Source organism: Castor canadensis, chromosome 15 (assembly GCF_047511655.1).
Source record: "Castor canadensis chromosome 15, mCasCan1.hap1v2, whole genome shotgun sequence".
Lineage (NCBI taxonomy): Eukaryota > Metazoa > Chordata > Mammalia > Rodentia > Castoridae > Castor > Castor canadensis.
This window is the reverse complement of record NC_133400.1, coordinates 79,534,699-79,562,291: the sequence shown is the minus strand read 5'-3', so window position 1 is coordinate 79,562,291 and position 27,593 is coordinate 79,534,699. Positions and strand designations below refer to the sequence as shown.

Below are 27,593 nucleotides of genomic sequence, written 5' to 3'. Positions count from 1 at the left end.
CAACTTACTCTTAGTAAATTCAGCCTGGAAGCCTGTGCCACTGCTTGAGCCATCAGAGACAAATCTGACCCACAGAATATGCCCAACCACGGATGAGTAGTTGTGAGGGACAGCGTTTCCACAATATCGTCCCACCAAGTGACCTGTGGCATTTCCTTCACGGACCTCCAAAAAGTCTCTACTACAGTCTGGAGAGTCCTCCAACTGGAAAGATCTAATTTGGAAGGAAAAAAAAATTACAGGGATTAAACTGATAGAATAAACTTTGAGATTGTCCTGAATCACACGATATTTTAACATGTTCACTTACTTACTTACTTAGTTTATTTATTTGTTTGTTTTTAAACAGGGTCATGTAATATGTCCCAGGCTGACACTGATCCTCCTATCTCAGCCTTGCAAAAACAGAATATCTTTCCAACTCTGAGACAGGAAAATATTTCTCAGAATTAAAAAAAAAAAACACAACCCATAAGATAAATTACTGAATTTAACTCCATCAAAATATAAAAATTATTTAATATACCAAAGGTGAAAACATCTCAGGGTCCATCAACAACTAAGTGGATAAACAAAATGTGATAGACACACACACATGACTATTACCCAGCCTTAAAAAGAATTTAATTCTGACACATGCTACAAAATGGATGAACCTTGAAAACAATTATTAGTGAAATAAACCAGACACAAAAGGACACATATTATACAATTCTGCTTATATGAGGAACTTATGATAGGCAAATTTCTAAGGACAGAAAGTACGGTAGAGGCTACCAAAGAATGAGGGGGGGGCGGTGAAATGGGGATCTATTGTTTAGTGGGGAGAGAGTTTCTATTTGCGATGAGGAAGGAGTTCTGGACATGGACAAAAGTGATTGTTGCACAACATAATGGGTGTACTTAACGTCACTGAATCATACACATAATGAGGGTTAAAATGGTAAATTTTATGCTATGTGTATTTTAACACCCAAACCCAGTTGAATGATCAGAGTCCTGCTTGAGATAATTAATCTTGCAGTAGTATATCATGGTAATTACAAGAAGCAGCAGAAAAATATTTTTGCTTCTTGATATATTGACTTAAGGATTCCAAGTGGAGCTACCTCCCAGAGTAAATATGCAGGTTTAGATTTCAGAAAAGACCTTGTGGCCATACACACGAATCACTTGTTCATAAAATTGTCCCTCAGTATCAGGCGGGGACTTGGATCTAAGAACCCATATGGATACCAAAAGCTGAGGATGCTCAGATCTGTCATATGAAATGGTGTAGTGTTACATGCAAACATGTATACTTTAAGTTACTTCCGAATTACATGTAATACCTAATACAATGTAACTACAGGTGTATTGTTTAGAGACTACTGGCAAAATTAGTACACATGCATTCTTTAAAAAAATTCTTTGATACACAGATGGTTGAATCCATAGATATGGAGGGCCAAGTATGTAGCTGATAATAGCTAAAAGAATGACTAGATGGGGGAGGAGGTGTAGAAATGAAAGAAGAGGAGGAGCAATAGAAAGGCAGAGAGAAAAATAATCCACCAATCTGTAAAATTCGTAAACCTTAATCAGGTCAGTCACAATTTAACACTAAATGATCTATTAGAGAAATTCACCACACACACACACACACACACACACACACACACACACACACAAACAGAAGAAAACATATATTAAGAATCAATGACGATAGAATTCCAAGATGGCGGCTAGAGGTAGGAAGCAGAAAGCGAGCCTCCTATAGTGAAATCTTGGAGAGATGCTGGAGACACACTTTGCAGGCATAATCACCGAGAAAAGGCATAACTTTGACTCCTCCACATCTCCAGCCGGCGCAGAGAATCTCCACTTCACGTTAAACGGAGAACCGAGGAGGCCCCCGGGCCGCCAGTGGCCGGCGCCCATACGGCTTGGGAAGACGCGGACCAGGTGAGCTTCGCGGTACCGCGGTTCCCCCACAGACAAGCCTGGGCCAGAGCAGCATAGCCCCCTGGACAGACTGACCTCCACCCGGGAAAAAAAGAGAAACTGAGTACTAAGCAATAAGAACAGTTAAGACACGCTGGAAAGAGGGCGGGGCGCCCTGAGCGCTGAAGATTGGGGGAAGGGAATCCTTCCCGGGACTGTAAATAAACGAGCCGGGCGGGCCGGAGAGGCTCTGGCGGGAGCGGGGCGCGCCCAGCAGCCAGGAGCGGGGACGCTTGTGAGAGGAGGGAAGACCCACTTCCCACGTGAACTGTAAATAAACACGCAGGCCTGACAACGCGGGGCAGTGTCGCCTTTCCCAGTGCTTGGAAAGGGAAAAGCCTGTAGCAGAGGCCCCCCTCCCCCGCACAGGAGAACTCTGAGCAAACAAAGCCTGCAGGACCAGGTGAATGCTAGCTCACCCCAGAGATCTGCATAAATAACGCCGCCAGCTACAGGCTGAGAGCAGCAGGCAGGCAAGCCACAGTTGCAGATACCACTCTCAGAACTGCCTCCAGACGCTTTTTTTTTCTTTTTCTCCCTACCTTTGATGAGAGAACAACCGAATTACACCTGCAAGCCGAAAAACTTACTGAAACTGTATTGCATTTGAACTGGGGACACTTGGTGGGGCTTTTTTTTTTTCTTCTGTGTGTGTGTGAGTGTAGTTTTGTTCTACTTTATGCATCCCCTTTGATGAGACAACTACAGAACAACATCTGAGGCACCAACTCCAGGACTGGAGATTGAGACGGACATCCAAATTATTAAGACTGAAATTGCATTGCATATAAACTTGGAAGTTTTTTTGTTTTTTTGTTTTTTTTGTTTTTTTTAATTTTCTATTTTCCATTTTATTTTAATTCATTTTTATAAATAGATATTACTTTCATATACTTATTTTTTATTTTTTTTATCTTTGATTTTCAATCCTCTCTCTGTCACTCTATTGTCTGTTCAGCTTACTGTCGATTAGTACACTAACACTCCCTGTTTATACCTTTGAAACTCTCTTGTCTGATACCTTGTTCTGCTTTCTCCCTCTTGTCTGTATATTTGTTTTCCCCTTTTCTTTAACTTCTTGCTTTCCATCTCAGCTCACTCTTCCATTCTCAATATTACCATTGTTATTATTACAAGCTAGAAAATACTTAATTACACACAGTACAGGGACAGTAACAACACCAAGGACAATGACAGGAAGACAGAAAAAAACAAGGAAACCAGTTTTCCCACAGCAAAAAATTAGTACAGGAACCAGAGGGGAATGAAGAGAACAGAAACTCAGAGCCAGACTCCAACAAAATGAAGATAAACTATGCCAAAGGACCCAATGAAGCCTACAAGAATAATTTAAAAGAAGACATACTACAAGTACTCAATGAGAATTTTATAGAGATGATACTGGATAGGGTCAACCAAAATGTACAGGAGACACTCAAGAAATTCCAAGACAATAAAAATAGAGAATTTGAAAAAGCAAAAGAAGAAATAAAGGAAACCATAGAAGCACTGTATAAACACCAAAGTGAAAGAGAGAACACAATGAATAAATGGATAAATGAACTCAGGACAAAAATAGACAACAATAAAGAAGAAAACAGCCAGGATATGGAAAACCTCAGAAAAAAGAACGAAACAGAACTGCAAAACAAAACGGAAGGCCAATCCAGCAGAACAGAACAAACAGAAGACAGAATCTCAGAACTTGAAGATGAAATGGTAATTAAAGGAAAAACTGAAGAACTACTAATTAAACAACTCAAGACCTGTGAAAAGAAAATGCAAGAACTCACCAACTCCATCAAAAGACCAAACTTGAGAATCATGGGCATCGAAGAAGGAGAAGAGGTGCAAGCCAAGGGAATGCGTAATATATTCAACAAAATAATAACGGAAAATTTCCCAAATCTAGAGAAAGATATTCCCATACAAATGCAAGAGGCCTCCAGGACACCAAACAGACCAGATCAAAATAGAACTACTCCACGACATATCATCATTAAAACAACAAGTTCAGAAACTAAGGAAAGAATATTGAAGGCTGCAAGAGAGAAAAAACAAGTAACATACAAAGGTAAACCCATCAAAATCACAGCAGACTTCTCAACAGAAACATTAAAAGCAAGAAGAGCGTGGGGTGAGATCTTCCGGGCACTGAATGAAAATAACTTCAACCCCAGGATACTCTACCCAGCAAAGCTATCATTCAAAATAGATGGAGCAATAAAAGTCTTCCATGATAAGCAGAAACTAAAACAATATGTGACCACAAAGCCACCATTACAAAAGATTCTGCAAGGGATCCTGCACACAGAAAGTGACACCCAACTTAACCATGAAAAGGCAGGCAGCACCAAACCACAGGATAAGAAAAAGCAAGACAGTAGAGAGTAACATCAAGTTAGGTACACACAATCAAACCTTCAAACAACTAAGATAACTAAATGGCAGGAATCACCACATACCTATCAGTACTAACACTTAATGTTAATGGACTTAATTCACCCATCAAAAGACACCATTTGACAAAATGGATTAAAAAAGAAGATCCAACAATTTGTTGCTTACAGGAGACTCATCTCACCGACAGAAATAAGCATATGCTTAGGATGAAAGGCTGGAAGAAGATTTACCAAGCCAATGGCCCCCGAAAACAAGCAGGAGTAGCAATACTTATCTCTGACAAAGTAGACTTCAAACCTACATTGATCAAACGAGATAAAGAAGGACATTCCATACTAATAAAAGGGGAAATAGACCAAAAGGAAATAATAATCATCAATCTGTACGCACCCAATGTCAACGCACCCAATTTCATCAAACATACCCTGAAAGACCTAAAAGCATATATAAACGCCAACACAGTGGTTGTGGGAGACTTTAACACTCCATTATCATCAATAGATAGGTCATCCAAACAAAAACTCAATAAAGAAATCCAAGATCTAAAATATGCAATAGATCAAGTGGACCTAGTAGATGTCTACAGAACATTTCATCCAACCTCTACACAATATACATTCTTCTCAGCAGCCCATGGAACCTTCTCCAAAATAGATCATATCCTAGGGCACAAAGCAAGCCTCAGCAAATATAAGAAAATAGAAATAATACCGTGCATACTATCTGACCACAATGCAGTAAAAGTAGAACTCAACAACAAAAGTAAAGACAAAAAACATGCAAACAGCTGGAAACTAAATAACTCATTACTTAATGAAGAATGGATCATCGATGCAATAAAAGAGGAAATTAAAAAGTTCCTAGAAGTCAATGAAAATGAAAACACAACCTACCGGAACCTATGGGACACAGCTAAGGCAGTCTTGAGAGGAAAGTTTATAGCCATGAGTGCATATATTAAAAAGATTGAAAGATCCCAAATCAATGACCTAATGATACATCTCAAACTCCTAGAAAAACAAGAACAAGCAAATCCCAAAACAAATAGAAGGAGAGAAATAATAAAAATAAGAGCTGAAATCAACGAAATAGAAACCAAAAAAACCATACAAAGAATTAATGAAACAAAAAGTTGGTTCTTTGAAAAAATAAACAAGATCGATAGACCCCTGGCAAACCTGACTAAAATGAGGAGAGAAAAAACCCAAATTAGTAGAATCAGGAATGCAAAAGGGGAGATAACAACAAACACCATGGAAGTCCAGGAAATCATCAGAGACTACTTTGAGAACCTATATTCAAATAAATTTGAAAATCTAAAAGAAATGGACAGATTTCTAGATACATATGATCATCCAAAACTGAACCAAGAGGAAATTAATCACCTGAATAGACCTATAACACAAAATGAAATTGAAGCAGCAATCAAGAGTCTCCCCAAAAAGAAAAGTCCAGGACCTGATGGATTCTCTGCTGAATTCTATCAGACCTTTAAAGAAGAACTGATACCAACCCTCCTTAAACTGTTCCATGAAATAGAAAGGGAAGGAAAACTGCCAAACACATTTTATGAAGCCAGTATTACACTTATCCCAAAACCAGGCAAAGACACCTCCAAAAAGGAGAACTATAGGCCAATCTCCTTAATGAACATTGATGCAAAAATCCTCAACAAAATAATGGCAAATCGAATTCAGCAACACATCAAAAAGATTATTCACCACGACCAGGTAGGCTTCATCCCAGGGATGCAGGGGTGGTTCAACATACGAAAATCAATAAACGTAATAAACCACATTAACAGAAGCAAAGACAAAAACCACTTGATCATCTCAATAGATGCAGAAAAAGCCTTTGATAAGATCCAACATCATTTCATGATAAAAGCTCTAAGAAAACTAGGAATAGAAGGAAAGTTCCTCAACATTATAAAAGCTATATATGACAAACCTACAGCCAGCATTATACTTAACGGAGAAAAATTAAAACCATTCCCTCTAAAATCAGGAACCAGACAAGGATGCCCACTATCTCCACTCCTATTCAACATAGTACTGGAATTCCTAGCCAGAGCAATTAGGCAAGAAGAAGGAATAAAAGGAATACAAATAGGTAAAGAAACTGTCAAAATATCCCTATTAGCAGACGACATGATCCTATACCTTAAAGACCCAAAAAACTCTACTCAGAAGCTTCTAGACATCATCAATAGCTATAGCAAGGTAGCAGGATATAAAATCAACATAGAAAAATCATTAGCATTTCTATACACTAACAATGAGCAAACGGAAAAAGAATGTATGAAAACAATTCCATTTACAATAGCCTCAAAAAAAATCAAATACCTAGGTGTAAACCTAACAAAAGATGTGAAAGACCTCTACAAGGAAAACTATACACTTCTGAAGAAAGAGATTGAGGAAGACTATAGAAAGTGGAGAGATCTCCCATGCTCATGGATTGGTAGAATCAACATAGTAAAAATGTCTATACTCCCAAAAGTAATCTACATGTTTAATGCAATTCCCATCAAAATTCCAATGACATTCATTAAAGAGATTGAAAAATCTACTGTTAAATTTATATGGAAACACAAGAGGCCACGAATAGCCAAGGCAATACTCAGTCAAAAGAACAATGCAGGAGGTATCACAATACCTGACTTCAAACTATATTACAAAGCAATAATAATAAAAACAGCATGGTACTGGCACAAAAACAGACATGAAGACCAGTGGAACAGAATAGAGGATCCAGATATGAAGCCACACAACTATAAGCAACTTATCTTTGACAAAGGAGCTAAAAATATACGATGGAGAAATAGCAGCCTCTTCAACAAAAACTGCTGGGAAAACTGGTTAGCAGTCTGCAAAAAACTGAAACTAGATCCATGTATATCACCCTATACCAAGATTAACTCAAAATGGATCAAGGATCTTAATATCAGACCCCAAACTCTTAAGTTGATACAAGAAAGAGTAGGAAATACTCTGGAGTTAGTAGGTATAGGTAAGAACTTTCTCAATGAAACCCCAGCAGCACAGCAACTAAGAGATAGCATAGATAAATGGGACCTCATAAAACTAAAAAGCTTCTGTTCATCAAAAGAAATGGTCTCTAAACTGAAGGAACACCCACAGAGTGGGAGAAAATATTTGCCAACTATACATCAGACAAAGGACTGATAACCAGAATATACAGGGAACTTAAAAAACTAAATTCTCCCAAAACTAATGAACCAATAAAGAAATGGGCAGGTGAACTAAACAGAACTTTCTCGAAAGAAGAAATTCAAATGGCCAGAAAACACATGAAAAAATGCTCACCATCTCTAGCAATAAAGGAAATGCAAATTAAAACCACACTAAGATTCCACCTCACCCCTGTTAGAATAGCCATCATCAGCAACACCACCAACAACAGGTGTTGGCGAGGATGCGGGGAAAAAGGAACCCTCTTACACTGTTGGTGGGAATGTAGACTAGTACAACCACTCTGGAAAAAAATTTGGAGGCTACTTACAAAGCTGGACATCGATCTACCATTTGATCCAGCAATACCACTCTTGGGGATATACCCAAAAGACTGTTACTCCAGAGGCACCTGCACATCCATGTTTATTGCGGCACTATTCACAATAGCCAAGTTATGGAAACAGCCAAGATGCCCCAGCACTGACGAATGGATTAAGAAAATGTGGTATCTATACACAATGGAATTTTATGCAGCCATGAAGAAGAACGAAATGTTATCATTCGCTGGTAAATGGATGGAATTGGAGAACATCATTCTGAGTGAGGTTAGCCTGGCTCAAAAGACCAAAAATCGTATGTTCTCCCTCATATGTGGACATTAGATCAAGGGCAAACACAACAAGGGGATTGGACTATGAGCACATGATAAAAGCGAGAGCACACAAGGGAGGGGTGAGGATAGGTAAGACACCTAAAAAACTAGCTAGCATTTGTTGCCCTTAATGCAGAGAAACTAAAGCAGATACCTTAAAGCAACTGAGGCCAATAGGAAAAGGGGACCAGGAACTAGAGAAAAGGTTAGATTAAAAAGAATTAACCTAGAAGGTAACACCCACACACAGGAAATCAATGTGAGTCAATGCCCTGTATAGCTATCCTTATCTCAACCAGCAAAACCCCTTGTTCCTTCCTATTATTGCTTATACTCTCTCTACAACAAAATTAGAGATAAGGGCAAAATAGTTTCTGCTGGGTATTGAGGGGGGGAGCGGGAGGGGGTGGAGTGGGTGGTAAGGGAGGGGGTGGAGTGGTTGGTAAGGGAGGGGGTGGGGGCAGGGGGGAGAAATAAACCAAGCCTTGTATGCACATATGAATAATAAAAGAAAAATGAAAAAAAAAAAAAAGAATCAATGACAATTGCAGTAAAGTATTTGATAAAATTCAACATCCCTCATAAGAACTCACATAAATTAGGAATAGAAAGAAATTTTCTTTGGTCTTTATGTGGCAGTACTGAAGTCTGAACTCAGGTCCTCAATTGAGCCATGTCTCTAGTCCTTTTTGCTTTAGCTATTTTCCAAACAGGGTCTCACATTTTTTGCCTGATGCCAGCCTCAGACCACAAACCTCCTACCTAGGGCCTCCTGCCTGCATAGCTGGTATTCAAGACAAGCACCACCATGCCTGGTTTATTTATTGAGATGAGGTCTGCCTAACTTTTTCCCTTAGCTGGCCTTGAACAATGATCCTCTTGATCTCTACCTCCTCAGTATCTGGGATTACAGGCATGAGCCATTATACTCAGTCTCAGAAGGAAATTACTTTAATCTGATAAAAGCCCACCAAAAACTTATAGAGAATACACTGAGAAGAAAAAAAATTTTTAAGCAAATCCTTTAAGTCATAAATAACACAGTGCTCTTGCCACCATTGTTCCACACTGTAATGAAGAAATAAGATAAGGGAAAGGAGAATAAATATTGGAAAAGAAGAGCTATAAATTCACATCCCAATGAGTTCATTCATTAAATAAATATTTACTGAGCACCAAATACTTACTGAGCACCTCCTTTAAACACTGAAATAAATATTGACAATTTTTTGTCAATTCTAGAGAACAGAAAGGTTGCTGGATAAGATAACAATAAACAAATATCGGTGGGGTTTTCTTATACCAGCAAGAAAAGATTTAGAAATTCTAATTTAAAAATTCATTCAAACAAATGTTGTTGAGTCCTTCTTATATCGCTAGACACTGTTGTGGTGTTAGGGACAGGACACCAAAAACAAAGTGCCTCATTTTAGGGAGCTGATATTCTAGGAGAAGAGATAAATAAATACACAATGAAGTAGTGATAAGTTCTAGGAGGAAAAAATAAAATACAATAGGAAGGTGTTATCTTAGGTGGGCAGTCAGGTTACGTCTGTAGCTCTAATATAAGGGCTATTTTCAACAGCAATGAAAAAAATATGGTGTCTAGGAGTAAATGTGAAAAAAGACCTATCAACTCTTATGGGAACAATATGAAATTTTGTTGATGGACAAAAAAGAATTAAATAAATGGGGAGATATCTTAAGTTCAAAGATATGAAAAGTCACAGACACAAAGATGATATTTCTTCTAAAATTAATCACTAAGTTCAGTGTAATGCTAGTCCAGTCAGTGTGATTCCATTTATGTAATACGTAAAACAGAAAGCAGCACCTGATATAGTGTATATGGACATATACAAATCAAATAAAAGTATAAAATACAAATGTAAATAATGCACATAAAACTCCAGTTGCAGGTTACCCAGTGAGGAGAAATATACAGATATGGATGGGAACTTTTGCTGTCCTGCAATATTTTATTTATTTAGAAGTCATATTAAAAGAAAAATATAGGGGACCAGGAACTAGAGAAAAGGTTAGTTCGAGTAGAATTAATTTAGAAGGTAACACACATGCACAGAAAAGCAATGCGAGTAAACTCCCTGTACAGCTATCCTTATCTCAACTAGCAAAAACCCTTGTTCCTTCCTATTATTGCTTATACTCTCTCTTCAACAAAATTAGAGATAAGGGCAAAATAGTTTCTACCTGGTAGCAAGGGGGTAGGGGGGGAGAGGGAGGGGGCCAGGGAGGGAGTGAGGGAAAGGGAGGGGCAGGGGGAAGGGGGGAGAAATGACCCAAACATTGTATACACATATGAATAATAAAAAAAAGAATTGTCACTATAAATCCCACCCTGTATAATGAATGTATCCTAATAAAAATTTGTAATAAAAAATAAAGAAAAATATAATTCAATTAATAAAAAAATTTTTTTTAAATAGAGAAAGCCAAGTACAAATGATCCTTTCCCCACAAGTTGTTAGAGGGAGATTTTGCTAAGAAGAACAAGACAAAGAAAAGAAGAAAGATGGTCTAAGACTATAGCAGAAAAAAACTAACAGGATGGAAAATATAAAAAGATTTCAAGAATAGGACATGGACTTCTGCATTGTATATCTTTCATTCAATGCTCAAAATGAAGTGTGGTAAGACTTCACACTGTTGTAAAGCTAGTGCTGCCCTGGGGCTCTGTCTTGGCTAATGGGTTAGGATGCTCAGAGACAGCCAGCCTGGAGACTCCAGCTACCGCAAGGCCCTCTGGGAATCAGCACATCAGGCACACAGTTAAGTGCTCTTTGCCAACCAGAGCACAGGGGCAAACTAATTGCTCTTCTCTGTTCTACACCTAGCTTCTCAAACCGGATATTAGCATTGCTAGCTCTCCAGCCAGAAGAGGGAGTTAGTGGCTCTCATGAGTCCATCAAGGTGGGTCATGATAGTACAGACCATAGGGACTATATTCTAGATGTACTTTCAGCAGCAAGCTATGACTGATAGTTGAGAAGCAGAAGTCAGGAAATATCCACAGCAGGCAAAGCAAACTGTGTTTGTCTTTATCCCCTTTACAAACTGCTGCTTTATAAGACAAAATTTATATCTACAATCATTTTAGGCATGAAACTGATCTGAATCCATCTTTAGCATGGCTGCTATGTTTGCTGCTTAATATCAGGCTCACTTTTATTTCCCAGAATAGAATTAACAATGTGAAATATACTAAAATTGTTTTCTTCTGCTTCTCAGAAAGCAGAAAGGCAGATTATCTTCCTTAAAAGGTGAATTACATGAAATCATCTCTAAAAATCACTTCTATTCAAAGTGCAGTGCATGGTCTGGCAGCATCAGGATTGCCAGAGAGCTGTTTTGAACTAAAGATTTAGGCTCTAGCAACTAGCTGGATCTGAATGTTAATTTAATTTTATGTTTATTTGAATGATAATTTTAAAGAGATACTGGTGGTCAGCATGCACATTGAAGTTTTACCCAGAAGATTACATAGTCAAGGTCATTTCTAAATTCCTGACTATCACCTAGGGCTACATAGCAGAAAAGACATGTCATTGGGAATTATGGTAAGACAAAACCTAGAAGAATCAAGCTAAACCTTTTAGAAGGCTTTATTGTTCTTGGGAAGTCTTTGTTTCAGGCTGGTACATTTTATAAGAAAATCTACCCTTTGGCTAAGATCTGTTAGTAAAAATATAATGTGGAACAAAAATAATACAATCACTGTTTCTCATTATCTCATTTCAATCCTTAAATCAAGACCAATCACTTCCCAAAAGTACTCTTCCAGCATAAAGTACAGTTTTTGTTAATTTTTTTAAATATCTGTTTTATATTAAAAAAAAAAAACCCTCCTTTTTAAGGTTCACTTCTTTCTCCTTTTTACTGCAGATTCAACCATAATTTCTCCTGGTTTTCTTTCTATTCAATTTCACCACCACAGTATCCACAATCCAAAGCCTGTGTTTTAGAACTTGATGTGACTCACATGCTTCTCATATGCTTCTCACACTCCCCAGGGAAATGTCCTAAGTACCCATGTGGATGCAGTTTAGATCAGGGCAGAAATAACTCACAGGCCTTGCCATGAAGGCCTTCTTATTTTCATCAGCACAAAAATGAAGCATCTTGCATTTTACAAAATTCATTTTAACAACAAAACTCAAGCAAGTAACACAAAGTAGTCAAAATCAACTTCTTATGGGGGAGAAAGGAAATAGTATTTAGGATTTGATGTTTATTAAACAGTTCAAAGGATGGAACCTGATTTCTGTTTATAATCTCTCATCCTTAGGGAAAACAGCCCAGTGTTCCCTGCTTTGACTTATTTGTGAAGTATCACAGAAAATAATTTAGAAATAGCAAAGATTGAGAGAAAGATAATAGTCTTGGGCTATTTTGACATCTTTAATCCTAGCAGCAGTAGTAGGCATTTACTTTAATATCTATCCAAAGATAAAATGCATCTTTTGATGTTTCAATAAAATAGCTTCTTCATAATGACTTATCAACAATTAGTCAAGAACTGGGACCCCCCCCCCCTTTTTTTTTGACAGGACTGGGGTCTAAACTTAAGGCCTTGTGCTTGCTATGCAAGAACTCTACCACTTGAGCCATGCCCCCAACCCTTTTTTCTTTCAGCTATTTTCGGATAGGGGTGTTATGCATTTTGCCCAGGGCTGACCTTGGACTACGAGTCTTCTACCTCCACCTCCCATATAGCTGAGATTGCAGGCAGGCACCACCAAACCTGTCCAAGAGCTAGAATCTTATATTCCTTAAATATCCCCAGTGCTGAAAGCCATTCAGTGGAAACCACTGAATGTCAGAACTGTGAACAATGAGAATATTAAGTAGAGACCAGGAGGAAATAGACTAAAGAGGAAGACATTTCTTTTGGCAAGTTAGGCCTAATAAGCCACATAAAGGACTTTGGACTCCCTACATCATGAGGACAATGATCACATTACTCATAATTATACATAAAGCACCTTGCGTGTGAGTAGCACGTGCCCACTATGTCGAGGGTCTTGGTAAGCATTTGTTAAATAAAGGATTGTATGTCAGGTAAAAATTATATACATAGCTTTTTTCCCATATGGAACTTTGTGATTTTTGTGATGACAAAGACAACCAAAAGCCTCCTTCCCATGTGGCAGCTCAAACTTGCATTGCCTTTCAGGCAGTGCAGTGTCTTTGTGTTAACAGGATGCCACTTGCACCCTGCAGAGCCATTGTCTGGCTGGTACATTAAAGAAAGCAACTTGAAATGTTTGAACTTAGTTCCCCAATAGAACTGTTGCCTCACAGTTTTAATCAGTTTTTGATGCACAGTCTGGCATGTGGAGGAGGAAGAGCCAGACTTCTGAATAAGCAGGTCAGTGTCTTCAAGACAATCCTCTCCTCTCAACATCAAGTTATTTATATTCTCTTCAAGACAGAATTAGCAATTCCAAACACAGCCTAATCGTGTATATGGTACGTGACTTTTAATTAGAAATGGTAATTCAAATACCAAAGTATCCTGATTCCCTTTCTGTTAGGCATCTGTTACCAACACGGCATGTCAGAGGTACCTCTCTATTGATGATTGAAACATCCATGTCACCCACCATGAGTTTTTTCATCTACTTCTGGGAAACTCTATTATTACTGTTTAATTTAACCCAAGACCCATATTCAAAAAATGTTACTGCTCAACAAGGAGCATGAAATGATTTTAAAAATCAACTACTTTGTTCCGAAAACTTCCAAGATCATTCTTCTGATAGAAGAAGGAAAGCTGGATTGGAATAGGGAGAAGGAAATGGGTAAAGAAGGTTTTGATGACAGGTGAGTTCTCTGCTACAAGAATGTTAGTGATTCTCTCGAAGAACCTAAACATGCCTCATTCCAAGAAAAGATAAAACTGCTGTTCTCTGAACATGAATGTCCACAAAGAACTCAGGAATATATTTCTGGTAAGCTTAAGGCAGAACTCTAGAAAACATTCTTGAAAGAATCTTAATGCTATTTATAACCCAAATTATGACTACAACAGAGGAAATTTGGAAAAGGACTTCCTAAAGTTCCCACCATATTCTCTTTAGCAGTTGCTTGGACACATAGGTTGTTAGCTGTCCTCCCTATTAGTACCAGGCCTTCTTTCCTACAGATTCATTAGCTCTGAAACAATACACCATAGAAAAGGATTTACATGAAAGACAGCTGCAGCTGGTTGCCAGGGGAACTGACAATGTTCCAGACACATTCCACATTAGGGGGATAAATTTCTGGGTAGCCAGGGCTGTTGAAGATGCCTTCACCCATGTGGAAGTTTCCACCACAAGCTGGAAGAAAAAGAGAAATAAAGGGAGTGTCAGAGCCAAGGTCAAACCCAAACATTGTAAGATAAAGGAGGAAGAACTTTAGGGCAAGTATTAGCATTAATGGATATAGTACTTTCATCTCACATTTTAAAAATGCATATTGTGTATAATAAGGCAAAGATCTAAAAACTGAAAACCTGGAATACACACAACGTGGTGAAATATAGAATGTTTGCAGTGTCTTTCCTAAAGCCTTTTCTCCGTGTGAACTGTAACTTGGGGGGAATGAAAACTTGTTTTTAATCCTGCAACCTTCCCATTTTTTTTACCAGGATGGCCTTCAACCCTGGCCTGAAAGAGAAGGTGGTTTTCCAGCTTTTCCTTCTCAGGAGAACACTAAGACACATATCCAAGGTTTCCAGGCATGCTTTGGCCCTGTAGTTCCACTGCTCTAATGAGGCACCTAGCAGTTAAAAGTGCCTCCTCCTGGCTGAAAAACCCAGTGCTGGGTAGCACCTCTTTCCCTACCTGCCCATTTTCCCCATCCACCCTGTTATCCCCATCAATCTCCAGACCCTGCCTGAGTCCAGCAGGAAAGTCCTGGAGATGGAAGAATAGCATGTGGTTGTTCATCCTTAAGAGATGCCAGTAGGTGTTGGCAGTCAGAGACTGTTTAACAAACATGTCACCAAGACACTGGCAACCAGTCACCTGAGATTTAGCTCAAAAGTTAGCCAGGTTTCTCCTCACTTTGTAAGTTCATATTGTTAGAATTTATATATTCATGTAAATGGGAAGAAGGTAAGGTCCGGCATCTTAGGAAACTAGCTCCTAATTTTGAAGGTGAAAGTGTCCCAAATAACAAACCAAAGACTTCTGCCACATGCCTGCTAATGAAGTAGAGCCATTTGCTAGCAGTTCTTACCCGATGTTGATGCAGCATATACAGCCTGAAATCCATCAGAATTCATTCCAGAATCAGAGACAAACCTCAGCATCAGGCCATTGCTAAAAGATGTGATGGGATGGGGTATGGTGGTGCCACAGTAACGGCCTAAAAAACAAAGACAGCAACAAGAAGAATGAACAATGACATGACAGAGGCTGAAAACACATCTTTGCTAGGATTACAAGAGACCCAGGAATACAGAAGAAATCCCTGCTAGGAGAACCATTTAAATCAGTTACTGTATGAGATAATGCCTGAAAATTAAAAATAAGCTGAATATAAGCATAGATAACACAATTTATAAACATGATAAAGAACAATAGTGGGGGGAGCAGGGAAAACCTTAGATGACCTGTCTCCAAATGAAACACAAGTTAAAAAAACTCCAATACAAGCAACCTGGGCAAATAAATACACTAATATGTATGGTCTTGATATACTGTAGTGGAGAAAAGTATGGGTGCTGAAGCCAGATTACCTGAATTCAGTGCCTGGCTCTGCTGTGTGACTTAAGGCAAGTTACTAAAGTGCTCACATGGTTTCCCCATGTGAAAAGGGGTATATTAAAAATAATGAAACCTATATCATAAGGATATGGGGATTGACTTACTATTTATAGTGTACTGAGACTGGTACTGAGCACAAGGCAGTGCTATATAAATATCTGTTAAATATATACCCTTGTCCTTGGTCAAATGCTCATTGCCCATGATTGCCTCAGGCTCTGTTCTGGACAGTAGGATTAAAGCAGTAAGCAAAACTGAGTCTTGTAGTAGTAGATGAAATGCTTGTGAGCCAAAACTAAAAAATTAGTAAATTCATGGAGAAACTTTAAATGACCTGAGATTATTATGCTTGAAAAAAACATTTTGGAAAACAGAAGCACACTCTAATTTTACTTGGATATCAAGCAAACAAAATAACAGATTTTTAATTGAATTAATTAATTAAAACTTTTTTTGTTTTGCTTCCAATGAGGACAAAGGCGAAACTTGCTCAATTTGGACCTAATATTTGCAAATATTGACTAGAAATTTCTGAAAGAATTCTATTTAATGCTGGAATGGACTTCATTCCATTACTATCTCAGACAGTTGCAATTTTAAATAATTTTTAAAATATACACCATCTATTCATGTCCTTGAAAATAAACAAGCTGAGTCTCTTGAACCCCACATTAAATCCTGCTTTCGCAACCTCTAATTATCTTTCTTTGGCTTATGATGTTTTTCATGTGTATTGGAAACATTCTGACCTTGAACTACAGCTTATGAACATGTAAGTGTATAAATAACAAACAGCCAAGACCACAGAGTAAAGTATGGAGAGCCCGGGTACCTTGGAGGGGTGCGTCAGAGTAGAGGCCATCCAAAACTTCTACAAAGTCATGGGTACACCCTTCACTGCCTTCAAGTCCAAAGTGGATAAAGGATAGAGTAATATGATTGACTGTAATTAAAAACAAGAGGGGGAGATTATTTAATAAAGTGTTAGCAAACAAACAACAGGGAGAGAGATTGTGCTTCTGATACTTTCAGATGAGGGCCTTCTAGAGCAGGGAACTTGGAATCTGGCAGATTTGCCCAAGGGTTGAGAGAAACGGGTACAACTTCAGTGCTAAAGCATTTTCTTTGAAGAGAACAAAGAATCAATGTTTTTGAAAATGACTGAAGAATCTGAAATGCTAGTCAGGTAAATAACAGGACTCTTGAGTAGCTTCATCCCAGAGACTATGGGGAATGTCTTTTAGGAAAATACAGCCTTCACAAAATTTTATATCAGTCATTGTGTGCTCCTCTCATAAACATTTGCATCAATAGAACAGTTTCCTTAAATTCTTATTCTTTCCATTCTTGTAAATAAAACCTTCTTCTTTCCTGGCACAAACATCCTAGCACACTCAGGTTTATTTTAAGGCCAGAACTAGTGCCCTAGAGGTTCAGTCATTTGTCAAGAAAGCTTTGAATTACTTGCAGAACACCAAGTGCCTGGGTACACTTTCCTTTTGTTGTTCTTCCAGGGTCCTTAATCTTCAGAATAGGTTCTTTTCCTGTTGCTGTCCTTGAAGTTGTGAGATCTTTCATCTAAATGCTTTACAACTCATTAGAAAATAATCCTTAGGCACAAAACTCTTTGGTTCAAGGCAAGGGGCTTCTTTATCTACTGCTTATTAGGGGTCTGCCTTCTCCTGCTGCAATTGGCTGAGGATTACATCACTGGCCCCCACATCTTATGCATGTTGTTAAAGACACTATCTATTTGTTAACTCTTGACATCACCAGGAAAACTGGCAGACAATATTTTAGCCTAACTCTTTCTTTTGTAAATTATTTTGTACTAGGGCCTGATTAGATTAAGTAACTTGCTTATTTTCACATAAATCATTAATTACAGAGTTGAGTAGACAACTTCCCTACAGCATGTCTGAAATCATAAATTTTTCCTAAAAGCATCAAAGGAAGACAGGGCTCAAAGGAAACAGGATTCATAATGGCGCCAGGATCACTCCTTTGTAGTCATTTTGTTGTGTACCTTAGGGTCCTCTCCTCATTTTCTCTGCCAGTAAAATGTGAACAGTGAGCCTCAAAAAGTGACTGTTACCAGGTCAGAAAATAAGATTATGAGAATCCCAAAAGGAAATCCAATAAGCACATATTGAGTGTTCCTTCTAGGCCTATGTTGGGATTTTGAAAAAACTCACATTGCAGGAGAGAGCAAATTTTATAGTTAGTTTCCACTTTGATCAAAGATCAATAGGCTTGTGGCATTGCATTCTCGAGCTGCGAGGTAATTCTCCAGTCTATGATTCTTATTGTTCACTTATTCATTCAGCAGCTGTCATGAGCATCTACTGTACTCAAGGCACACATGTCAAAAACTACTTATCAATTATTTTTGCTCACCCCAGTCTCACATGCCTGTCAAGACAACAAAGTTATTTAGGCTCTTTGTGGAGTTTTGTGTGGCTTGGCTAAGCCTTGAAACAGTAAAAATTACTTCCCAGTCAGACTAGAAAATGCTTGTTCTCCTGCACATCAGGAATAGGGATTTCCAAATGAAGAGCAGGAAAGTCATCAATTGTTACTGCTGGGGAGATAAGAGCATTCATTACTCATAGACTGACTTTCCCACAGACATGGTTTGTCCTGGGTTCCTTTCCTTTTTGATGTTTGTTACTTACATGGAGGTTGAGCTTGAATTATCCAGGTGCAGTTCTCATTGTTTGGATACTTGGCAGGGTACAATGGAGAGAAAATAGTATCATAAGAATTGGTGAGGATGTAGCCACCACAGACTGGGGAACAAAAACACACACACACACGTGTCATATACTTTTGATTTCTACTGACTGTGCAAAGCAATTATTTCATGAATGAAAATCTAAATGATTTCTCCTTATTTCTGAAATGCATGCCAAGGAAGTTCTCTGCCAAGGGAGCTGAACATAAACCATCAGAAAGTGGGAAAACACTTTACGTTTATAACTGTATTCTTGGATCATAGGAAGCGGGGGAGTAGCATAGAACAACAGATTACACAGTTATGAATCATTCAAACAAAACTATGGCCTTGGCTCACTCACTCTGAACCCTCATAAATTATAAGTATGGGTATCACTTGTTTATCAGGAAAAAAATACTTGATTGGACAAGGCTTCATAAGGATGAAGGCACGTTATCAGAAAAGCTCAAAGCTCTGTGGGAGTCTAGGAGAGGAACCGTGTCTTGACATTGGGGAACAGAAGAGGAACCTCAGGAAGATGTGGAGCGTGAGGGTTAGTCCAGAGAGCGGAAGCCTGAGCACCGTCTTGGTGCTTGGCTATGGACTTGGCTAAAGTGCTTGGGCATGAGGGGTATAGGAGGTATCCCTGGAAAGGGGTCAGATTCTGGGACTCGTGATTAACAGCTGAAGGGGCTTAGGCTTCATTTTCCAGGCTGTGTGACGGCAGGATAGACATCGGGACCCTCAAAGGTAAATCAAAGCGGAACTTTAAGTGACTGTCAAAGAAGATGGGGCAAGAATTAATGAGTTTGAGGAAGCTATTACAAGGGTCCAGGTACCAGTGGGATGGGACTTTTTCCTCTGAAGCAATGCATAAGGAAATAATTAAATGTAAAATAATATAAGCAACTTTTTTCTTTGAAATCACTGGAGTGAATGACACATATATAGAGTATACTTAGTCTGTCTTGCTCCAAATTCTATAGCTTTGGGTGAACTTCAATCCAGGAATGCCCCACACAGGACTCTTTATATGGAATACCAGCAAGCCCATGGAAATGGATGTAATGATAATCAGATTACACTTATTTGAAGTGAATGATCTGAATCATCCAAGTAAAAATCGTCACCACACAGAAGCCAACCAACAATCCTTCCAGGCCTGAGTTCCTCCCATTTCTGACAGTTGCAGAAAGGGTTAATGTCTGAGAAAGATCACAGGAAAGGCAATGGGTGAAAAGGTCTTAGGGGAAAGGCTGAGAAGCAGTAGCTTAAGAACAAAAACAATCGAAAACAACACTGCCTCCTCAGCTGGACAAGAAACCGTGCTATGAGGAATTCAAATCTGACTCTGTATTATTAGCAGGTCTTATAATTTATAGTGGTGTATCTCCTTCTAATGTGAAAACTTGGATAGTTGCTAGATATATGAATTTGCATAAAAACTTTATTATTATACTGTCTCTCACGATAGTGGCATCTTTAAGTATTGTTCCGAAAACTTTGAGAATACACAATGTGTTCAAGAGCTTTGTGGGTCCTAGGAAGTCAGCAACATCTAAGGTATACGAGGATAAGGTCTAAAGTATGAATAGTTGGGATCACAGTAAATCAGTGTTCCCTCTTTCTACTTTAACTTTTGCATGTAACCCAGGAAGCTGTGGTCAGTTTCTGAGGACTGGTCTCATTTTATTACAGGACCAAGAAGGGTATTTAACAAAATTTCTCCTGGACTTGGGAGACCAAGGAGGTACTTGCCTTGCTTGAATTGAGCTCGGAAGCCTCTGCTCTGTCTAGAAGAGCCAGACTGGAATCTCACAAAGAGGCTGTTGCCTGAAGAAGTGATGGGGTTCTCTGGCTGCCGTCTTCCACACACACTGGCCAGGCGGGTGGTTGCAGAGTTTGAACCATCATATGTCTACAGAGATGGAAGACAGGGAAAACAGGCTCAGACTCCAGGTCTACATTTCCTTGCACTACCTGCACAGTGATGAGCTAGTAGAAAGCCACACATTAGCTGTATCTGGAGCAATAGGCTTTGTTTTATTGTCTTGCTATATAATCTCATGGGAATGTCTGAGTCTTTGGTCATTTCTAGGGACACTTGTGGAGATTTCAGTAGGAATTTCTCTGCTAGAGCCACTATTAACATCTTTCTTTGAGTGTCTTCATAACATGTACTAACAATGTTTGATGAAAGAATAAATACAAGAGCATTGAGAAATAATGATGAATGACATTCATTGTCAGAACTCAACATTTATTGGAACTTTGTCTTCATAAGGTCATGGTCAAGCATGGTAATTCCTTCAATAATGTGAATGGTATGAGCCTAATTTAAGAAATTGTATCATTTTTTAAAACATGTATTAGGCTATCTCTGCTTTATACTATCCCAGGACTTATCCAACCTTCCATATGTGCCAATGGACTAGAGTTAACATCACATATATCTGAAACTGGAGCTTAATCATTTGCTTGGAACTCTGTCTAGTGTGAATTTTTAAAAATACACTTTTATTGTAAACCAGGGAGAAATGAGTTCCTTGTCTTTGGATGACAATAATACTAGCTACCAATAAGAGCTCACTAAGTGTTGGAAACTGGCTTCAGGCTGAATATATGAATATTTGTACATGATTATATACTGCTCCATTTTATCCTTCCAACCCCCTGTCTGTTTTTAAGATGAGAACAACTGATGCACAGAGAGCCTAAGTACTCTGGCCAACTCACACAATTCTAAAGACTAGCAGGCCACATTGAACCAGATGGCTAGTCGGAATTGAAATTCTTTGATTTCATTAAATGTAAGATGTAAATGCATCACCATGGTGGAATTAAAAGTATGAAATTAAAATATACTATTTCATCTAAAACAAACTGCCACTTATATTTTTATAAGAAAATCTTAGGAAAAACAGAAAGTTCAGGGATCAAATGTAAGGAAGATAGAAGTAACTTTAAATATCTGGTGATAATTATAATCAGTGCTCTCTTTAGCACGTATGTAAGGTTGGAAGCTATTCTGAGTTTGATTTATACAAGTGTATTCATCAAATATGAATATTTTAATTACCAAAGGAGAGGAATAAGACTTTTGTAACAAAAAATTTAAAATAAATGTGATTTTTTCCTTCTTTTTTCCTTTGTTTTCAATGTTCACATTTTAAATCTATATATCCAACAAACAAAACTCTGAAACTGGTTTTTATTTAACAAAGATTGACGAAAAACTAAATTGTGTTATCTTAACCAATTCAAAATACAGTTTCCAGTCTAGCATGACTGCCTCTTTTGGACATTTTGAATGCCTTAAACAGGTGCCTCAACAACATGGAAGCCATCATTGGAACATGTCTTACTACATTCACACTTCAACCTACTCTTAAATGTTACCACCATATTGGCTTAATTCATGGCTTTATTAATATGTTTTAGTTGGTTTTATACCTTCCTAAGCTTATAGTTATAATATCCTAGAGTTTTAGTTGTTCTATTAGTACTCTCTTGGTTGTAACATCAAAGGATAAAAAATAGCTTCTTAGAGTAACAGGGCCTAGGGAATATATCAATTAACTTGATCAAGGCACAAGATTACATGCTTCTCTGGAGATGATTTCCATCTTTTTGTGGTGTTGTTGTTATGACAACATTGCTTAATTTTTTAAAACTCTCATGGTACACTAAGTTCTATGACACTTATAAACTATGCCCCCATAGCAAAATTTATAGCCCTTTTCAAATCCACATGCTCACAAAGAAAAGCCTCTTCTAGTCTTTTTTTATTTCTCCCCAAATTCTGAAATCTGGTGAGGAAATAGATATTATTTCTTTTTTTTTTCTAAGCCTTTATTTTTGCTGTAAATAGTTGCAGTTTTCTCAAGGGAAAGGAGAAAATGAGATAAACTGGAGAGTCAAGGCTAGAAACCTCAGAAAGTCACACCAATGGGCCATTTTCTAGGGCATCCTCTGAAAGGGACACATTTAGAGTGGTTGCAGCTTCCCAGCCTCCCTCCCTCTCCTTCCCCCACCCCAGGACCTGGAATTATGTATACCTCTGCCAAAATTCATCAGGCGGAGGCACTGCTTCACAAGGAATGGATCAAGATTCTCAGATGTTTTTAAACTTAACCTATACACCCATGGCATGCCAAACTGTGAGCGTGTTGTAATTTTACAAGCACCATCACAAATACCCTAATCTACTCAGCAACACCATGAGACTTTTTTTCAAATGAGACAAATGTGTTAGTGATTAAACTATTATCTTACTTGATATAAGCTAGTGACTTATACAAAATGATGCAGGTAGTGAACAGCAGTCTTCTCTCACCAAATTCTATATTATATCATACCACCTCTATTTAAAATTCTTGTGAGTAAATACCATTCCATGAAATTCCAAAACCTCAGCTTTTAAAACTGCATTTGTAGTATCAATTCTTTTATTTGAGATGTTGCTAACACTTATACTATTAAGCTAATATTCTCACTTTTAAAGTTTTAATTTGCAACACTAAAAGAAAAGCATTGAAAGGAAGAAGTTGTTCATATTTATCTAAAATTCTACAGTCACAAATGCTATTAGTGTTCAATGTTGCTTATGTCCACTTAGTCCCAAGACAGAGCTAGTAAACTGTAACACTACTGGGTCCACATAAAATGTATTTATATAATCTATATAAGTCTTACTAAAGTCTACTGCAAAGAATTTTCTAAGCCTGGGTGTTGATTTTCTGACCTGTTACTTAATCAGTAAATGTCAGAGCAAGGTACAATCAAAAAGACAAAATTTTATGCACTTCAACTTGCTCATTTCTAGATTAAATTAATGAAATAAAAATTTGAAGCCAAATCCACAAAGTAAAAGCAGCCTCCAAGTCTCGGGTTCCCAACTACAGCAGCTCTCCAAAGCCAGAGTTAGATCTGGTTAGTATAATCTAATTTCTACAGAAAGTTTACTAGTCCCTTTAGAAATTATTGGGAGTTTTGTAAAATTCCAAGACACTAGCACACACATTTGAAATACTAAAACAATTTTATCACATAAAATAGGAGGCATTAGAAGTCTAAAATCTGGCACACAATAGACAATAAGTATTGGTTATAAAATGAATAGCATATGATACTTTATGGTCTCTAAGAACAGAGGACTAGAGTTGAGACAAATTCTGAATTAAGAACAATTACTTTCTCCCTCATGGAACGGATTGTACAAACACACAGTATGTGCAGTAGGGAGTAAGAGTTTATTCAGAGGGAGAAAGAGGTCAATTGTGACATTGGCAGGCTTTCTACATTTTGAGCCCAAAGGAGAAATGGCGGGAGTCCAATTACAGGGCATGGCCCACTTTACACACTTAGTTCTCAGGTGCCTTTCACCTACCACGTGAGAGAGGTGGAAGAAGGAGATAGACCAAGAGCATCAGGCTCATTCTGAGGTGCACACATATTACAATGTCATCAGAACCCTCAACACTCTGAGCTCTAGCCAGAAGTGAGAACTAAGCCAAAAGCTTATGAATTTTCATACTTGACATTTCAATACCTTGAGGAGATTTGAGTAAATGTCAACCATTGCCAATGTTAGCACATGTCAACCTTGCCACATATGTAAAGTGATACATGGAGGAAAGCATTCAAGTGAGAGAATAGCATCACCTCCTGATGACGTTTACAGTTTTGAGGTCTATGATCAGAGTCCAAAGGGATTACAATTTGAAAAAATAAAGAAGCCAAGTAATGAGAATCTTTAACTTGCCCCCTACACACTGATGATATAAATATGTATTATTTAATTGTACATATTATTTTAAAGCAGGTGGCAGAATTCTTTTTAGAGGGATGTACAATCTTTATTTAGCAAAATATCATCATAACCTTTCAGAACATGAGCACAATGGGGAGAGGGATGCTGTGCTTGGGGGCAAGTTTGAGAGTTCCTAACGCATAGTAAGTATATAATAGATTACTATTAAAATGAGTCAGACCCAGCACTGGTGGCTCACACCTGTAATCCTAGCTATTCAGGAGGCAGAGATCAGGAAGATCACAGTTCACAGCCAACCCAGGCAAATAGTTCCTGAAACACTATCTTGAAAAAAAACTCTTCACAAAATGAGCTGGTAAAGTGGCTCAAGATGTAGGCCCTGAGTTAAAACCCCAGTACCACAAAAACCATAAATAAATAAATAAATGAATCAGAGAGTTAAATTGCTAAGTTTCTGTATAAGGAATGAGGCAAAACTTTGGAGGCAAAAAAGAATAGGCAACCAAAAGGGGGTTGTTTAGAATATGGTGAGATAGGAGCCTGAGTGGGAGACATAATCAATGAAAATTTCCCAGATGGAGACTGGGGAAGAAGAGGCAGGTAACTTCTGACATGGTTCCCAGCGATTCCCAAGTCCTGGCATTTGTGTCCTTGAACAACCTCCTCTAATTGAGTATGGGATAGACCTAATGACTTGCTTTAATTAACAGAATGTCACAAAAGTGATGGGATCTTGTGTCCATTGTTAAATTACAAAAGATAGTGACTTCCATCTTGCTGGCACCTCCTCCCTTTCCCTCTTTGTTGCTTACTCTGATGAAGCAAACTGCCATGTTGTGAGACATTCTATGGAGAAGCTTGCCTGGCAAGGAGGCAAGGGAGGCCTCTGACCAACAGAACCAAATCCTTGCCAACAACCACGACTGAGCTTAGAAGAACTCAGATAAGTCACTTATCAAGCTGTGAAGAAAGTATAAAAATGGTTGCTTTAAAACATTGTTTTTGGGGTAATTTGCTACAGAGATGATACATAACTAAAGGGTGTAAAATGGAGGGTTGACGAAAGGATGGGCAAAGGCCTTCTAAGAACAAGGCATCTAACATTGCATTTTTAAGGTAACTTCTATGCCACTTTTTGTAGAAATCACCTGCCAGTATCTGGAATATTTATTCAACATCAATTACACAAAAGGGGTCAAGTTCAGGACAGTTTAGAGAAAATCAAGAAATGGAGTATAAGATCCAAGTTTATCTTACCAAGGGGAAGATAGAAAAGGAGCAGCCATAAGAGGTAAGACCCAGAAGAACTGGAAGTTTAATGATGGCCAGAAGTGGGAATCTAGGTGACTAGCAAAACTTAAGCCATGTTCCCTACACCCTCACTTCCCCACTCCTAGAACACCTGACAAGACTATGAAGGAGCTGATGGGCTTTTTCAACCATGTCAAACTCTATTGAAGAGACCAAAATTATCCATAGCATTTAATGACTAGGAGATCTCTGTAGAAAGGAGGTTGTTTGGGTGGAATGATGGAGGCAGATATTAACTGAGTGAACTGAGATGTGAACACAAAGGGAGGGCAGAGACAGTGTGGTATTTCACTTTCCTTTAATGGTCTCTCTTAGGATCAGAGTGAGGAATTACTGAGGTAATTCCTCATTCCTAGAATGTGATAAGCAATCAGCAAATGCTAGTGACCCATGGGGAATTCCATTGTTTTCCTTCTTTGTTTCATTTTTAGTTTCCTTGTTTCTTATGCACTTCTTTGGAAGTAAGGCTACCCGAAATTGTTCAGGATATCATAAAATCCTTTGATATACTGGGTTGAGTTTGGGATGAGAAAGAATTTAGTCAAGACCAGGAAGGTGTCTCAGTCTGTGCAGGATGTTCTTATGGAATATCATGGACTGAGTGGCTTAAAAGCAATAAATATTTCTTATAGTTTTAGAGGCTGGGAAGTTCAGGATCAAAGCACAGGCAAATGTGATGTCTAGTGAGGGCATGCTAGTTCATAGACTGACAACTTGTAGCTATGTCTTCATGTGGTAGAAAGGCAAGCCAACTCTCTGGGGCCACTTTTATAAGGGCAATAATCCCATTCATGAGAGCTCCACCTTCATGATCTAATCACATTTCAAAGGCCCCACCTCCTAATGCCATAACTTTGGGGATTAGGATTTTGGAGGAGCACACACATTCAAAACATAGAAAAGGGCAGTGATTAAAAAAAAAAAAATCTGTTTCTCCCCAAACTCCTTCCCTAACACCTGCTCTGCTCTACAACACAGCTTCACAAATACTCAAAAAGCAGAGTCCTAATGGATGCTGTCACCCATGCCTGGCTCAGAGCACACTGTTCATCTCCTTTCATTCTGCTCAGCCTGACAGGCTTCCTCTAGGGTCCCACCCAGTTTATGCTTTCCATCTGACCAAGTGAGACGCTGAAAAGTACATTGACTTTAAAGCACACCTGGGAGACATAGAGATCTTAGTCAATTTAGGCTTCAGCCTTGGACCCACCTGGGTCCAAATGGCTCTTCTTGCCCCAAAACATTTTAGAAGCTACTTGGTATCAGCACCACCATATAGGTAATTCTTCCTTGTTGCCTCATGAGGTTATTGTAAAGAGCAAGTAAAACACTGTATTGAAATCTTTGTGGAGATTATGAGTATGCAAGTCAGGTTTTCTCACTTCAACATATAGACAGTTTTAAAGGAACTATGGCAATATACACTAAAGTGAAAAGCTAATAATTGCACTTCCAGGTGTCTATACTAGGGAAACTCTTGGATAGTTATATACAGAAATATCTGTAAGTATATTCAGAGCAAGTTTTTTAATTTGATGCAATCCCACTTGTCAAAGGGGAACTGGTGGGGAGAATCAGTGGGAGGGAGAAGGAGGAAAGGAGAGAACAGGATCAAAGCATATATGAAAGCATAATAAAACCCACTAAATGCTGTTTGAAAAATGGGAGAGGAGGTGACTTAAAGGAGTATAATAGAAGGCGTGAACTTGTTCAAAGTACATCATACAAATCTATGGAAATACCCAATGAAAACCCCCTTATACAATTAATGTACACTAATATA

General features: G+C 38.3%; 1 protein-coding gene across 1 annotated transcript in view; it reads right to left on the bottom strand.

The window, feature by feature from the left end:
• The window catches only part of Cubn (cubilin), a 253,945-nt gene that overhangs the window by 92,897 nt on the left and 133,455 nt on the right, over positions 1-27,593 (bottom strand). Inside the window, exons 32-37 of the mRNA XM_074056589.1 lie at positions 20,485-20,644; positions 18,686-18,799; positions 16,843-16,953; positions 15,481-15,609; positions 14,444-14,576; positions 9-214 (exon numbers count right to left, since the gene is read on the bottom strand). Coding sequence (XP_073912690.1) covers positions 9-214; positions 14,444-14,576; positions 15,481-15,609; positions 16,843-16,953; positions 18,686-18,799; positions 20,485-20,644 — 853 coding nt within the window. The remainder of the gene's footprint in view (positions 1-8; positions 215-14,443; positions 14,577-15,480; positions 15,610-16,842; positions 16,954-18,685; positions 18,800-20,484; positions 20,645-27,593) is intronic.